The sequence below is a fragment of the Xenopus laevis genome, chromosome 2L, assembly GCF_017654675.1.
Source record: "Xenopus laevis strain J_2021 chromosome 2L, Xenopus_laevis_v10.1, whole genome shotgun sequence".
NCBI classification, from domain to species: domain Eukaryota; kingdom Metazoa; phylum Chordata; class Amphibia; order Anura; family Pipidae; genus Xenopus; species Xenopus laevis.
Window position 1 is genome coordinate 119543518 of NC_054373.1, and position 16267 is coordinate 119559784.

At 37.3% G+C, this 16267-nt stretch overlaps 1 protein-coding gene across 3 annotated transcripts; it reads left to right on the top strand.

Moving 5' to 3' along the window:
* Positions 1–300: 300 nt before the first annotated feature.
* On the top strand, positions 301–15139 carry rgn.L (regucalcin L homeolog). Of its 3 annotated transcripts, none has more exons than NM_001085655.1 (7): positions 301–336; positions 5123–5288; positions 6570–6752; positions 6935–7150; positions 11606–11737; positions 13776–13930; positions 14933–15139. In NM_001085655.1, the coding sequence occupies exons 2-7, from the start codon at positions 5126–5128 to the stop codon at positions 14981–14983; spliced, it is 900 nt and encodes a 299-aa protein (NP_001079124.1). In that variant the 5' UTR covers positions 301–336; positions 5123–5125; the 3' UTR covers positions 14984–15139. The 3 variants fall into 3 exon arrangements, with proteins under 3 accessions (NP_001079124.1, XP_041436756.1, XP_041436757.1); XM_041580822.1 differs by having other exon boundaries at positions 306–340; positions 14933–15135; XM_041580823.1 differs by lacking the exon at positions 301–336 and adding an exon at positions 2766–2945 and having other exon boundaries at positions 14933–15135.
* Positions 15140–16267: the final 1128 nt, after the last annotated feature.

Consider the following 16267-nt stretch of genomic DNA (forward strand, 5'->3'; position numbering starts at 1 on the left):
TCTTAACTGCTAAAGGGCTGTGGTTGCCTTGGGCTGGAATAGAATCCTCAAACATAATGTATAACATTTCTAGACTACTTCTTTAGTTCTCTTTTAAATATTGTTGGACAATTTTTGCTGTGCTAGCCTAGTGACTGCATTACTTGTCCCTTTCTTGGCGCTTCATCAAAAATCGCTGAAGAATGGCTTTCAGTAGAGACAGATTTTTGTTCATTAGCCAAAATGTTTCAAAGCTGCATTAACCACTAGTTAAAAATTAATAGGTCTAATAAATATAAGCCTGGGTGCATCCAGTCCAGCTGACAAGCCAGCAGACAAGACCTGTAGAACACTTCAGTGGGTATTGTATTCTCTACACTGATGCTATAAATATATGTGTAATATAATGTATGTATATCTATGTAGCCCTTATGTTCCTAAACCTCCACCAACAAAGCAGGATTGTGCATAGCCTCACTGTAGCATTACTCAGCTGACCCGCTTGTGCTCCTGTAACAAAATCTAGAAAGAAGGCACAGCTGGTAGGAACTAAGGATAGGTTTACCATGAGTAGCACAGCCCAATATCAGATGCACTGCTTTATTATCCCTTTTCTAGGGGGGATTTAAGGTTTAACATTTTAAAGGGGCTGTTTGGGGAATGCAATGTAAATGTTGGGCCTGCTGTTCAGATTAAAATTGAAATGTGTTAACTTTTTTTATAGGACTTCATAGACATACACAGGCTTATAATTCTTTATGCAACTAGGACCAAATTATGCAAATCCTCATAGTGGTCACAAACCCCACCGTAACACCGAATCTGCTAGAAATGGCTCCTTCCTGCTCCTAATGTGCCCCACTTCAGCTGACCCCCTCCCCACTGTCCCATGTATTTATGCCAGTGCTCCCAACATGTTTCATATCACCACCAGAGATTTAGGGGGTTATTTACTAAAATCTGAATTTATCTCAAATTATTAATTAAAAAAACTTTTTTATTCATTAAAAACCGCGATAAAATAGAGCGAAAACCTGAATTGTCCGACCTTTTCCCCGAATCACTCGTTTATTTCTGGTGTTCTCCCAAAAACCCCAATTTTTCTGATTTTTGAGCTAAACCCAGCGCAAACCACAATACTTTAAATTGAGATTGGTGCCTCTCCCTTTGACTTATGCATGACCTCAACAGGTCTGAGATTGCGGATTTTTGGCTTTTTGTAGCATCAAGGTATAATAAATCTCAACAATTTTTTTTCTCCACAAAAATCGAGTTTTCGACAAAAAATAGTAAATAACCCCCTTAAAGGAAAACTATACCCCCAAAATGAACACTTAAGCAACAGATAGTTCATATCATATTAAGTGGCATATTAAAGAATCTTACCAAACTGGAATATATATTTAAGTAAATATTGCCCTTTTACATCTCTTGCCTTGAGCCACCATTTCGTGATGGTCTGTGCTGTCTCAGAGATCACCTGACCAGAAATACTACAACTCTAACTGTAACAGGAAGAAGTGTTGAAGCAAAAGACAGAACTCTGTCTGTTAATTGGCTCATGTGACCTAACATGTATGGTTTGTTGGTATGTTTGTGAGTACAGTGAATCCTAGGATCCCAGGGGGCGGCCTTTATATTTAAAATGGCAATTTTCTATTTATGATTACCCAATGGCACATACTACTAGAAAAGTATATTAATATGAAAATGGTTTATTAACATGAAGCAGGATTTTACATATGAGCTGTTTTATGCAATATCTTTTTATAGAGACCTACATTGTTTGGGGGGTATAGTTTTCCTTTAATCTGAGGTTCTCTGTTCACTCATCCCTCAACCTTGTGTGTATAACTGTGAATTAGTGACAACAGGAAAAAATAAATCCTTTCCACCCCTATGGCCCCAATGTACTCACATGTAGTTGTGCCCCCCATATATAACAAGGTACCCCAAAAGCTTTCTGGTCACTGTGTCACTGCACTGTGTAAAGCTCCACCCTTGCTCAAACACCCGTTGAGTACTAGGAAATATGGCCTAAAGCTAAAGACTTAGTGGGGAATTCACAAGTGTCAAAAACTGAAATTGAAGTAAGAAATATTATTGGAGAAAAAGTGAAGTTAAAAGTCAGATTCACAAAAGTCTTAATCCGTGAATTGAATACAGCAAATATTAAGTTTACTTGTCATCAGACAAAGTCACTTTAGTGAATACAGAGTACCAAATTTTACCAGCCACATTTTGGAGCACAAGTTGAAGTTAGAGTAAGTTTTATGGAGTTAGTAACTCAGAAAGATGGAGTTAAACTAACAGTTCATCTGTGGTTTAACGGGGGGGGGGGTGAGAGGACTGTAGAGGGTACTGGGATTTTTGGCTTTCATTTAATTTCTTTTTAAGGTGGCTATAGACGCAAAGATCCGCTAGTTTGGCGACATCGCCATATGACCGAACTATCCGACAACGATGCGCAATGGGCTTCGGCGGGATCGGTCGGGTCAAAATCAAACCTGTCCGATCGACCAAATGACCAATCTCCGCCGGACGAAAGATGTCATCATACGAATCCTCGATTCGTACGATAGGATCTGTGCATCTATGGCTAGCTTAAAATTGGCTATTTGAACCAATTAAAAAAATTACTTGTATAAGCAAATTTGATAAAGGGGATTCAGCTAAGCGTTTTGTTGTCTTATTTGCTGAATCAGATTGAGTGTGTGGGTTTTTTTTCAGTTCTTCCTGTACTGGAACACTAATCATTTGATTCTGCCATTCAGCAAAAGAACCTAAAGGACTTGGGGTAAAGTTCATGCAGGATCTGCCATGTAAAGCGTGTGTTGCATGTAGCTTTTAGGAATGTGACAAACAGGATTTCCACAAAACAAAAGGCTCCCTGTGCAAAGCCTAGCACTACAGCCCCGCTGCTCTTATCACAGGAGAAGCTATAGGCTCCATTACCAGAAAAAGTGGTGAGTATAAGGATATGAAGGAGTGTAGAGGGAGCAGTCAGAGGGCGGACAATATAATACAGAATAGGAACAGATCCTCATGTGCCAGCAGGTTGCACTATGGTGATTACAGGCTTCACTTCTTGCAACTCCCAACAACACAAACTACTGGATCCTTAGATAAGAATGCACACACTTATGGCTGCAACCTGTGGAGGCACCTGGCTGCAAAGTTTCCTGAATTCTCTAAATAAACAGGAGCTGATTTTACATAGTCGACATTCATATGTTAATCTTCCCAGCAAGCAGTGGAGCAGTTACTTCTTAAATACACAGTGTGTTGTTCCATGTTATTGTTACAAGCGAATGTAGCATTTGTTTAAAAACAGAGAAAAGTGCACACTTCTCTGGAGTTTCATCTCCTTTTGTAATTTGTTTTGTGTGTAATCAACTTTGACTTGGGTGGAGCTACATTCAGTCTGCAATAAATATAGGTGGTATACAGCCTGCTGCCAGTAAGAGCATTCATTATGAGAGAGCTAGAACAACCTGTAGACAGTTACAGCATATGATTTTCAGATTTGACGCTACAGGTATGGGAACTGTTATCCGGAATGATTGAGGCCTGGGGTTTTCTGGATAAGGTGTCTTTCCAAAATTTGGATCCCCATACCTTACAGGGATTCTGTCATTATTTCTAAATTACACTGTTTACACTGCATATTATAATTCACTCTACAATATAAAATGTCATTCCTGAACCAACAAGTGTATTTTTTTAGCTGCAGTTTCTCCTACTCAATGTAACTAAATGTGTCTCAGTGGTACTTGGCTTTTTACTATTGAGTGCTATTCTTATATCTACCAGGGAGCTTTTATCTTGTGTTAGGGAGCTGCTATCTGGTTACCTTCCCATTGTTCTGTTGTTAGGCTGCTGGGGGGGAGTGATATCACTCCAATTTGCAGTGTAGCACTAAAGAGCATCAGTATCAGAGCACAAGTCACATGACTGGGGGCAGCTGGGATACTTTGGTGGTTCCTGCTGAAATGGTACATGTATGATATTATCACATTGGGCTGGTGCAAGACAAAGTTGCTCTTTACCTATAGTGCTGAGATGATGCCAGGTTGTATGTTGGAGGGCAACAAATGTTTCGATATACAAATGCATTAGCACAAGAACAGTCACACCTAGGCAGGTCCAGACTGGCAATCTGTGGATTCTGGCAAATGCCAGAGGGGCTGCTATAAGGTGCCATAGAAAGTCAGTATTTAGTGGGCTGGTGATGATTGTTTGGGCCTCTGCGTGGGCTGATTGGGCCTCTGTGTACCTGAAATGCCAGGGCCTATTTTAATTCTCAGTCCGGACCTGCACCCAGGGGCACCCAGTGAAACAAATGGCAGTTGCTGAACAACAGCAAATCACTGCAGGTCAGACAGCTCCGTAACATATGCAAGGAATTTATGTACATTTTTCAAGTGACACTATCACCCCCCCCAAAAAAAAAAAAAAGATTTTGCTTGCAATTAAAAACAAACTGTAATAGTTAGTTAATGTTAAAAGTTGTGTTTTCTGTTGGTTTCTACAGAGATGCAAATTTTCATTTTTATTTTACATGCAGGATGTGAATGGGATCAGATGGACAGACAATTCATAAAAAAGAAAATGGCTACTTTATTGCAAAAAAAACCAGAGGGATTTCAGACTAGGATCTTAATTTAGGGATGTAACAGAGATTAAATCACATGACTGAAACAAAATGGACAGGCCCAGGTGTGCCAGGGATATGCAAGCAGAATAGTAGTGATAACTATTTTCAAATGCTACTGTTGTGCACTAAACCATGAAAATTGGTACAGAGGGGAGATAAAGGGGCAGAGGTGGAGATTAGGGATGGGCAGAATGACAGGTGATTGCAAATACATTGCCCGTAAAAAATAATAAAAAAATAATACAAGTCCTGGCCTTGGTTGGTATTTTTAAAGGCTATGCCAGTGAGACACAAGCCAGATGGCAACCCTATTTCTAATTTTATAACAAGACCAACTGAATCACTGTCCTGTCATCAGCCCTAAAATCTTATCCTGTTCCATTTATTTATCTGCAGGGGTGATTTTTTTAGATTCTGACTACTTTCCTCAGCTGTCGTCCTGTTAACAAAAAATAATGTGCTGATTTACAATGTCTCTCATACCAGGACATGTCTTCCATCAAGATAGAATGTGTAGTCAGTGAGACGTACAAGATTGGAGAGTCCCCAGTGTGGGAGGAGAAGGAAGGAACGCTACTGTTTGTGGATATTACAGGCCAAAAGGTTTGTCGGTGGGACCCCAGTACTAAGAAAGTGCAGAGTGTATCAGTAGGTAAGGAGGAACCAATGCCTGTTTACATAAGCCATTCAATTCTCAGAACAGCATTACAGGATAATAAATACAATTTAGCAATTGCCATTTCAAAGATCAAGGACTGGTAGGCTGGAAAATGATTTTGTGCACTTGCCAACTTTTTAAATAATCATCAGTTTGTCCTGCCCCACACAGGACCTGACCAGAGGAGTGCAGACCCAGCCAAACATTCTTTGTTCTTCACTGTAGCAAGACTGGCTTAATAAAGACACTATAACAGTTTTAAAGGGGCTGTTAACCTTTGAATTAACAGTTTTAAAGGGGCTGTTCACCTTTGAATTAACTTACTATGATGTAAAGAGTGATATTCTGCGAGAATTTTTAATTGGTTTTCATTTTTTTATTATTTGTGGTTGTATAGTTATTTAGCTTTTTATTCAGTAGCACTCAAGTATGCAATTTGGTTGCTAAGGTCCCAATTACCTTAGCAACCATGCAGGGGCGTAACAACAGAGGAAGCAAACCCTGTGACTGCAGGGGGGCCCAGGAGGTATAGGGGGCCCCATAAGGCCCAAATAATTAATGATTTCAACATTTATTGGTAAAACAGGACAATCTCTGGATCTGTTGGGGGCCCTAAAATTTATTTGCTGTTTGACCTGGTAACATCTAATTATTCCACTGCAACCATGCATTGATTTGAATAAGAGATAGGAATATGAATAGGAGAGGCCTGAATAGAAAGAGGAGTAATAAAAACTAGCAATAATGATAAAGTTGTAGCCTTATACAGCATTTGTTTCCAGATGGGGGTCAGTGAACCGCATTTGAAAGCTGGAAAAAGTCAGAAGAAGATGGAAAATAATTCAAAAACTATAAAAAAAATAATGAAGACCAAATGAAAAGTTGCTTAGAATTAATTATTCTATGACATACTAAAGGTTAACTTAAAGGTGAACCACCCCTTTCAGCTTTATTTGTTTTGGCTGTACATGCAGATACAGTGCCAGTGCCACCAGAGCAGGCTGTGCATTATCTGCATTGTTTGTGTTTTTATAAGCAATGGCTACCTGCTGGGCACCTGTTTGCCATTTTTGGTTACTTTATCCATCCATTCAATTATGGAAATCCCTACAGTGGCAATAAAGTGTCTTCTGTTAAGGCAGAATGACACATACACAATCCATAGGTTTATTTGTGAGAATATTTTTGTTTATCTGCTTAGTATAGAGAGTTGTATTAGAAGAATGCTGTCAGTGCTCCTGATTAAGATTCTCTGTAACGTTTGGACTCTTTTAGAAGCCCCAATAGGATCTGTGGCCCTTCGGAAATCAGGAGGTTATGTTTTGGCCATGGGCAACACTTTTTCAGCTCTGAACTGGGAGGACCAGTCTGTTACCACTCTTGCACGTGTAGATGAGGACAAGCCAAACAACAGGTTTAATGATGGCAAGGTTGATCCTGAAGGAAGATTTCTTGCAGGTATGATTTTAGTTATCTAGCAATACTTATTGTAAATGTGCTACCAATGGCCCTTCTGAAATGTGTTAGTTAATAAAATAAAGTAAACACCATATATGTGATTTTCAAAATCCATTACTGACCAGTATATTAACTGCACTACAATCAAATGATTTTGTTTTTATTGATGATGTTCCAAATAGGTACCATGTCGCAAGAAATTCGCCCTGCAGTAGTGGAGAGGAACCAGGGTTCTTTGTTCACCCTCTACCCTGACCATTCTGTCGTGAAACACTTTGACATGGTTGATATCTCTAATGGATTAGACTGGTCTCTGGATCACAAAACTCTCTATTACATAGACAGTCTGTCCTTTAAAGTTGATGCCTTAGACTATGATATGAAAACTGGCAAAAGCTGTAAGTACCATTATTTCTACCATTATATTTGAAAATATGGACTGCTTTTAATTTGTCTAACCTGAAAAGCAATTTTCAATTACATGCACTCATACACCATTGTGAAAATAGGGTACTTTGTATTTCTATACAGAAATGCATCAAGGTCAGAGCACTTGAGATTATCAATATTAGGATATTACAAGTCACCTTGGTGCTCAATGATAATATAAAAATACAAGACTGAAGACATTGTGCTTTTATACAGGTCTTAGAACTCCAACGTGATTTATAGTAACTTCATATTTTGTAAGTATACAGGCACAATTCTACTTTAAACAAAACAAATACAGCCCAAAGAAGAAATATAACTCACCACACTCCAGTAACAGCCCTCTTCCAAACAGAATCTCACTTGCAGGGTTGCCACTTGACTGGTAGAAATGAGGATAAAGGTCAATTATACTAATAGTGAAGAAAGCTAAACCTAAAGGAAGGCCAGTATTTATGTAAAAAATAGGTGTCAACACTATTCCTTTGGTAAATTCTGATATAAATTACAGTAGCCCCACACCGTATTCTCTGTATTAAAGGGGCAGTATATACCTTTTTTTCAACATAAACTCAATGAATTTAATAATCTTATTAAAAGACTGTTTATAGGGGAGAAACACAAAAACAGTTTCCATTAATATATGTCCTTAATATATAGAGACTCATGTACCTTATATTGTAAAATATAAGGATATTATTAGTCACTAAGGAGCTCCATGACCAAATAAAGGTATGAGGCTGAAGGCTTTTATCAAGGTCACGAAACTCCATTTCATGGCATCACTGAGCACTAATGATGACATCACTAAGCACTGTTTATAAAGATATAATTTACAGGATATTCAGTATATAGTTATATATTTCATATATATGCTTGTGTGTGTGTGTGTGTATATATATATATATATATATATATAAAGAAATGAAGAAGCTCGCACTCACAGGACTTATCAAGTCAAAAAAGGTGTTTATTTGGATCAAAAATCGACTAACGTTTCGGCTTGCACTCAAGCCTTTCTCTGTGAGAGTGCAAGCCGAAACGTTACTCGATTTTTGATCCAAATAAACACCTTTTTTGACTTGATAAGTCCTGTGAGTGTGAGCTTCTTCATTTCTTTACTTAATTTTTGGGCTTTTCGCACCCAGGCAACTTTTACCTGTAGACGTGAAGTGCCGGCTTCCAGACTACTACTAATGTATATATATATATATATATATATATATATATATATATATATATATATATATATATATATATATATATATATATGTTCTGAAAGTACCCGCACCCCTTCCTTCTCAATCAGAGATGGGTGCTTGGTCAATTATGGCATATAATCTTCAAAGCGGACCAGCACTCAAATCAAAAAAGATTTTTATTCAAACATTTTCAACGTTTCAGCCCACATTAGGGCCTTTATCGAGGATAAGTGCAAGTGGTTATGTGATTACTTAAATACTTAAAAAAAGTGGGCGTCGAGATGACGTCATTAACAACCAATCAACGCAAATGAGTGCAATTATGTATTCAAACAACCGCTACGTGTCAATTTAGAATTTTACCTCAAGGTGTCACTATTGTTACATTTGTTTATATATGATAATGTCTGTGATCTCCATCTTTGTGAGAAATTTTCTCAATCATGTGTAATCATCTGTGATTTAAAAAATGCAATGTGTATAAAAGAGTTTAAAAAACAATAATACATTTTTATGGGAGTGCTGATCCTGGAATAAATTATTCAAAAATCAAATATATATATAATATATACACTTAGTCCATGTGAGTTCAGCACACCATATGGTAGAAAATGACCCAGGTGCTACTCTCATTAGCAGTATACAAATAACAAAAAAGCGAGGTGCACACCAGGAACCTTTAGAAAGTTAAAAAAATCTCTTTCTTTATTTAGTACATCTTTAAAAACAGGTCAACGTTTCGGTCTTTGCCTAAGACCTTTCTCAAGACCATACATACAGCATATATATATATATATATATATATATATATATATATATATATATATATATATATATATATATATATATGCAATTTTTTTAATAAAAAAATTGTCCACTGACTATAGCAGAGGTTTCAGCTTTTGCACAGGGTAGGACTGGCCCTGACTTATTTTATACCAATTGTATGTCCTTTGCTCTAGCTCTTAGAAAGCCTTTAGAAAGCTACAATAATCTTAACAAATAAAAATTCTTCTGCAGTTTTGAATCATGCTTAGACAGGCCATTTTCACATCTGGTAATTACCTAGTAATAATTTAGTTCAAACCCTGCATTCCTGTTGGAATTAAATTATCAGTACACTTTAGATTACAGATTGTTACAAACAATGTTACATTGTTCCTAGTATGCATAGCTATTACCTTTGGCATTAGAACAGTGGTTTTGTATGTAAAGAATCCAGCACTGCAATACTTTAAGGGGAAATTACTCCCATTTTTAAAATGCACTTGTTATGTTCCGTTTTCTCAATAAGAGAACTGCTCGTATTTCAGTCAGTTATTAACCAGGCAGGCCCACCAGCTTGCCACATAATGGGCCCATAAACTGCAGACTTGGCACACAAAGAACTGAATACGTTTGCTTACATCAAGTATAAAGAACTGGCCTGTGGCAACTTACAGCAGCCCTCTGGCTTCATCTAGAATATCTATATAATACACAAAAGCCATGAATATCCTGTAAATTATATCCTTATAAACGGTGAGTTTATGGTCATAAAACTCCTCGGTAACTTATAATATCCTTATATTTTACAAGAGGGGGTACTTTATTCACTATATAATACACAAGAGCCATGAATATCCTGTAAATTATATCCTTATAAACGGTGAGTTCTGATGTCATCAGTTATAAACGGTGAGTTCTGATGTCATTTCTGTCACATGACTCCCTAAAACTTGTGTATTATAATAAATAAAGTACCCCCAGTTGCAAAATATGAGGATATTAGAAGTTACCTCGGAGTTCCATGACCTGTATAAAAACACTCGGCCTTCGGCCTCGTGTTTTTATATGGTCATGAAACTCCTCGGTAACTTATAATATCCTTATATTTTACAAAAGGGGGTACTTTATTCACTATATATATCAGGCCTTGGGCTCTGAGGCTCATGTCCCCTAAATAAAATGCACGACTGCAAAAAGAGTCCTGAGTTATGACTCCCCCACCCCCACCCTCACACACACACATGAGAGGTCCTCAGCTAAAATTTTTAGAAACTATCACAAGAAAAGAGTTTTTTGTTGAAGGCGGGGTGATTCTCTACCCCTGGATCCTACAATCCTGCCACCCTCACTCCCCGGCGCTTACCTTTTCTATGCAGGAGCAGGTCCAGGGGGGCTATAAGACTAGTGCAGAGAGTGGAATTGTGCTATCTGTATTAGAAGAGCAAAATTTCCTGTTTAATAACTAAATAATGTTATTGGGAGCAGCTTTTTTCTGCCCCATGTAACTTTTCCCGCCTTATGGCAGCAGCACCCCTAGATAAAGGGGTTGTTCATCTGCCAAACACTTTTTTTCAGTTCAGTTATTTTCAGATTGTTCAGCAGAAGAAAATACTTTTTTTCAGTTGCTTTCCTTTTTTTATTTTAGTTTTTCCAAAATTTAAGTTTATAGTTTAATGTTCCTGTCTCTGGTGTTTCGGTCTGTCAGCTCAGTAATGCAGTTACAGATTCTAAACTGTTACAATTAGCTATATTAGTTGATACATTTCTCAGCAGTATCTGTGGAGTATTAGCAACTATTGTATCAATTCTAACAGCTGCCTTTAATGAAACTCAGGGATTCTGCTCAGCAGGGCCAAAGATAAAAAATGTATCAACTAATGTATCCATTTAGAAGAGGTTACATAGTCGGATCTTGGTGACCCCCCCGGAGCTGCTTTAGAAAGACATAAGAAGATGAAAAATACAATTTTGAACTTCAATATAAGAAAAATACGGTCACAGATAGAATGCAATTGAAAAAGTCTTTATTTCTGGTGAACTATCTGAAACCAACTGAAAGTGTTGGGAGGTCAACAACCCCTTTAACTTTATGGCCACCATTTAGAATTGTGTAGAGTGTAAAGACTGGTTAAAATCTGAATGGCTACCTAATATGATGTGATGATGATATGAGTGCCCACCTCTCAAGTGAAGTCTTAACCCTGCTGGTGAGTGAATCACTTTTGATGCATTTTTTTGTGAAGCTGCTGAAGTAAAGAATTCATTTTAAAAAGGAACAGTTCTTTTTTCCAGCCTGAAATCAGGTAGCATATATTATTCATCATTGCCTGCATAATGAGTCGTGTTTGAGATTATTTTTTTGTATGAAGTATAAATGCATAAAATTGCCAGATGGGTATTTTCAGTTTCTTATTGTTCTTGTTAACAAACTTTTCTACTGCTCCTCTACGTCAGCAAATCGAAGGACTCTGTACAAATTACAGCAGGATGAAGGGATCCCAGATGGCATGTGCATAGATGCAGAAGGGAAACTCTGGGTGGCCTGTTATAATGGAGGAAGAGTGATCCGCATAGATCCTGAAACAGGTGAAATATTACTATTAAAGCCTTTTGCATTAAATGTATGGAATCTATTGCCTGGAACCTGAGGTTCTCCACATAAATATTTTTTATGTAATTTGGCTCACCATAGCTAAAGTCTACTAAAACACTTTAATAAACCCAGTAGGATTGTTTTGCCACCAATATGGATTTATGCAGCTTGGTTTCTATCAAGTACAATATATATATATATATATATATATATATATATATATATTACTTTATTACAGAGCAAAAAAAACATTAATTGATTAAAAATAGGAGATGATCAGAGCTCAGGTTTCCATAATCACACAATTTTTGATAGTATCCTATTCCATCACCTGTGGGAAGGTCTCTTTTCTGTCTGTATCTAATTATATGAGCAGTAGGGGTGGTTAGAAGGGTAACAATAAGGGGCCTATTTATTATGCTTTGTAAAACAAAATTTGCTGAAAAAACAGTGTAAAAAAACGGTGTAAAATAAATGGTGAATTTATCAAGCTGTGTTGTATTTTACGCCATGTGAACTCCAGATTTTACACCACTAATTTACACTGCCGCAGACCTTTAGAAGTTGCTCCAAGAAAAAGCTCGTAAAAAAATTACGCAGTTTTTACACAGCGATGCGTGGTGAATTATTCGGATGTTTTTTACACCGCATAATAAATATGCTCCTTAATGTACACAACTAAAAAAAAAGCAACATATGCTATTAGGTATGAAATCTGCCACTTTTTTTACATAATGCTTCTACTTGTATATTCTCTTTAGTTTTTCTTTCCATTATTGGCCTTTTTATTTATTGCGTAATACAAAGTACTTTTGCCAAATGACCTTCTCTGTGTGTGTGTTCGATTTGCAAAAAATAATGAAAAGTAAATTTCTTTGTCAATAATTCCATTCCATTACTTTTGTGGTTTATAAAACTCTACATGCTCACATAATCCATCATCCCAAATGAGGAGTTTCCCACCCTCAGGACAAACATGAAATGAAATCTTAAGTATGCACCGGATACTTTGACATCACTATTCTTTGTCATTAGCTTGCACATAATCAGTAGGGTGTTTGCCTGGAAGGTGCAAGTGTAACTGCAGAGGTCAGGTTCTAGTCTGCACCCTAAAACACAGGTGAACCTACTTAAGATAATTCAATGTGGGGAAGAAATTGTATGATTATTTAAATAGGCAACAGTGGTGGCCATTACATTACACAGTTGACCACAAAAAAAAACACCCTGGATAAACATGCAGAATACAGACTGAAATAAACAACTAGGTCCCTGTAAACCAACATTTTCCAAACTCTTCCTTGTTGTATTTGACTATTATTTGATTGTTTACTCTTCATTAATGCATCATGAATTATGAAATAGTGCACTCCAGTCCAAGTATATGAAGCCTTACACTTGTTCCTGGATCCACCAAATAGTAGACGGCAGATGGTATTCACTTTAGGGTCTTTAAGGCATCCCTGCTGTTTGTAGGGAGAGATTGGGTCCAGAAAAAGTATGATCCCACTGGATGCCAGAAGGGTGGATGTGGGATGGTCCACCCAAGTAAGTGTTTATCTAAGCCAGGGACAACCAACCTTTCTTACCCATGAGCCACATTCAAATGAAAAAAGTTCCTGGAGGTGCCAAATATCAGCTATGACTGGCTATTTGGTAGTCCCTATTTGGACTGGCAGCCCATAGGAAGCTCTGTTTGGCAGTACTCCTCGTTTTTATACAACCAAAACTTGCCTCCAAGCCTGGAATTCAAAAATAAGCACCTGCTTTGAGGCCACTGGTAGCAACATCCAAGGGGTTGGTGAGCAAAATGTTGCTCATGTGCTACAAGTTGGGGATAACTGATCTAAGCATTTAAATTTGCATGCAACATCCTAAGTATAAGTCATATTTCACTGGTGCTGCAAATACACTAGGCATGTGCTCCCTAGCTTTAGGATCAGTTCTAACAGTCCAATATCCAGATTTGGTAACTGATGACAGAGCAATAAAACCTAAGGTTCCTTACTATTCAATGTCTTTCAATCATAGGGAAGCAAATTCAGACTGTAAAGTTACCTATCGATAAGACAACTTCCTGCTGCTTTGGAGGCCCGGATTACTCAGAGATGTATGTGACTTCTGCTTGTGATGGGATGGACGAAGACTGGAAGAAACGCCAGCCTCAATCTGGAGGGATATACAAAGTAATTAATTTGTCTGATATACACACAGTATATACAAGGGCAATATTTTAATAACATAGACTTGCATTAAATACAGGACACAGTTTTAGTGATATATATGCATTTAAGTATGTATTTATGTTCTTAAGATGAAGCAAAAGTGGGAAGCAGACCTATGTACTATGCCACTGGATGTACTAAGTGTGCCCCTTAATTCTCATACAAATATAACTTGTGTCTAAGGTCTGGCTGTAATATGAACCTAATGTTGCATTAAAGAGGTTGTTCCACTTTAAGTTAACTTTTAGTATATTATACAATGGCCAATTCTAAACAGCTTTTCAATTGGCCTTCAATATTCATTTTTTTTTATAGTTTTTAATTATTATAGTATGTTAGTTATTTAATTTTCTTTCCAGCTTTCAAATGGGGGGGAGGGGGGAATCCATCTAAAAAACAAATACTCTGTAAAGCCACACATTTTTGTTATTACTACTTTTTGTTACTTATCTTTGTATTTAGGTCCTTTACTATTCTTAGGACAGTCTCTCATTCAGATTAATTCATGGTTGCTAGTAGGGATGCACTGAATCCAGGATCCTTCTGCCCAGCCAAACCGAATCCAAATCCTAATTTTCATATGCAAAATAGGGACAGGGAGGGAAATCGTGTGACTTTTTGTCACAAAACAAGGAAGTAAAAATGTTTTCCCCTTCCCACCCCTAATTTGCATATGCAAATGAGTATACGGCTCAGTATTCGGGCAAATCTTTCACAAAGGATTCTGGGGTTTGGCCAGATCTAAAATAGTGGATTCGGTGCATCCCTAGTTGCTAGGGTAATTTGGACCCTAGCAACCAGGTTGCGGAAATTCCAAACTGGAGATCTGCTGGATAAAAAGCTAAACCAATCTGGCATGTCTAAATGATGCTCAAGTTATGGGATGGGTAGAGGGCACATGTCTTTTGTCTTTCTTCTTATATACTATAACCCTGGTAACTATAATGACTTTGTTTTTTGCAGATTACTGGACTTGGAGTAAAAGGAATCGCACCAACTGCATTTGCTGGTTAATTAAGAGCTCTCAGTGTTCCAGGCAACATCGGAGAATGTAGAAATTCTATTAGCTTTATCTACAGACCTCCCATGTTAGTGCTGACTCTTCTGACCTCAAATATATAGCACATCTCTTACATCTCTTAATAAAACCATCTGGTTTTTTTTTACTTCTAATGTGTAAAGCATTTTTTTATTTCCCTGTTTCACCTTAGTGTGTCTGGGCTGTGTGTGTGCACCTTTGCCAGTATTTTTGTGCAGTTGCCAAATGCTTTACTCACTATACCAGAAATACTGCCTTAGCCACTTGTAATAAAAGTTTCTTACAAACCTACTCATTTCCCTGCAAACTGACACTGGCAATTTAAAGGAAGAATTCAGTGTGAAAATAAAAACTGGGTAAATAGATAGGCTGTGCAAAATAAAAAAATGTTTCTAATATAGTTAGTTAGGCAAAAATGTAATGTATAAAGGGTGGAGTGACTGGACGCCTAACATAATAGCCAGAACACTACTTCCTGCTTTTCAGCTCTCTAACTCTGAGTTAGTCAGTGACTTGAAGGGGGGCTACATGGTACATATCTGTTCAGTGAGTTTGTAATTGACCCTCAGCATTCAGCTCAGATTCAAAAGCAACAGATATGGCCCATGTGGCCTCCCCTCAAGTCTCTGATTGGTTACTTAACCAGGGTAACCAGTCAGTGTAAACCAAGAGAGCTGAAAAGCAGGAAGTAGTGTTCTGGCTATTAGGTTAGACATCCAGTCACTCCAGCCTTTATACATTACATTTTTGCCTAGCTAACTATATTGGAAACATTTTTTTATTTTGCACAGCCTATCCATTTACCCAGTTTTTATTTTTACACTGAACAATTCCTTTCACAAAGAACACCAATATTTATACAGGTATATCATCTGTTATCCAGTAATTATGTTTTAAAAACTCTCAATTTCAGAAAACCCCTAAATTATATGAAAGAAAGTTTCATTGCTTTTTATACATCTGTTCATCTGTACATCTGCCCATAGAAATTATTTTAGCAACAATCAAAGCATAAGTGTTCTTCAAGGAAATCCTGAAATGTAAATACTGTACAAAGCAAACGTTTGTACACTCCTGTCATTGCCAAATGACATCTTCAGTTGATTTTGTAAGATAAATAATGAACCACCTATTAGTGAGTTAAACAACAATTTGCAAATGTTAATGCACAGTTACACTGTGTTTCAAAACTCAGCAACAAAGAGTAGTAATTGTGACATACAAAAGTTTGAAGACCATAGTAAGTCAGCTAAGGGTTA

Bases quoted from the DNA above. Each gene is read 5' to 3' on its own strand.
- rgn.L (NM_001085655.1), top strand. From the start codon at position 5,126: ATGTCTTCCATCAAGATAGAATGTGTAGTCAGTGAGACGTACAAGATT. The intron at 6,753-6,934 runs GTATGATTTTAG...TGTTCCAAATAG, and splicing joins TGAAGGAAGATTTCTTGCAG to GTACCATGTCGCAAGAAATT. The intron at 13,931-14,932 runs GTAATTAATTTG...TGTTTTTTGCAG, and splicing joins AATCTGGAGGGATATACAAA to ATTACTGGACTTGGAGTAAA.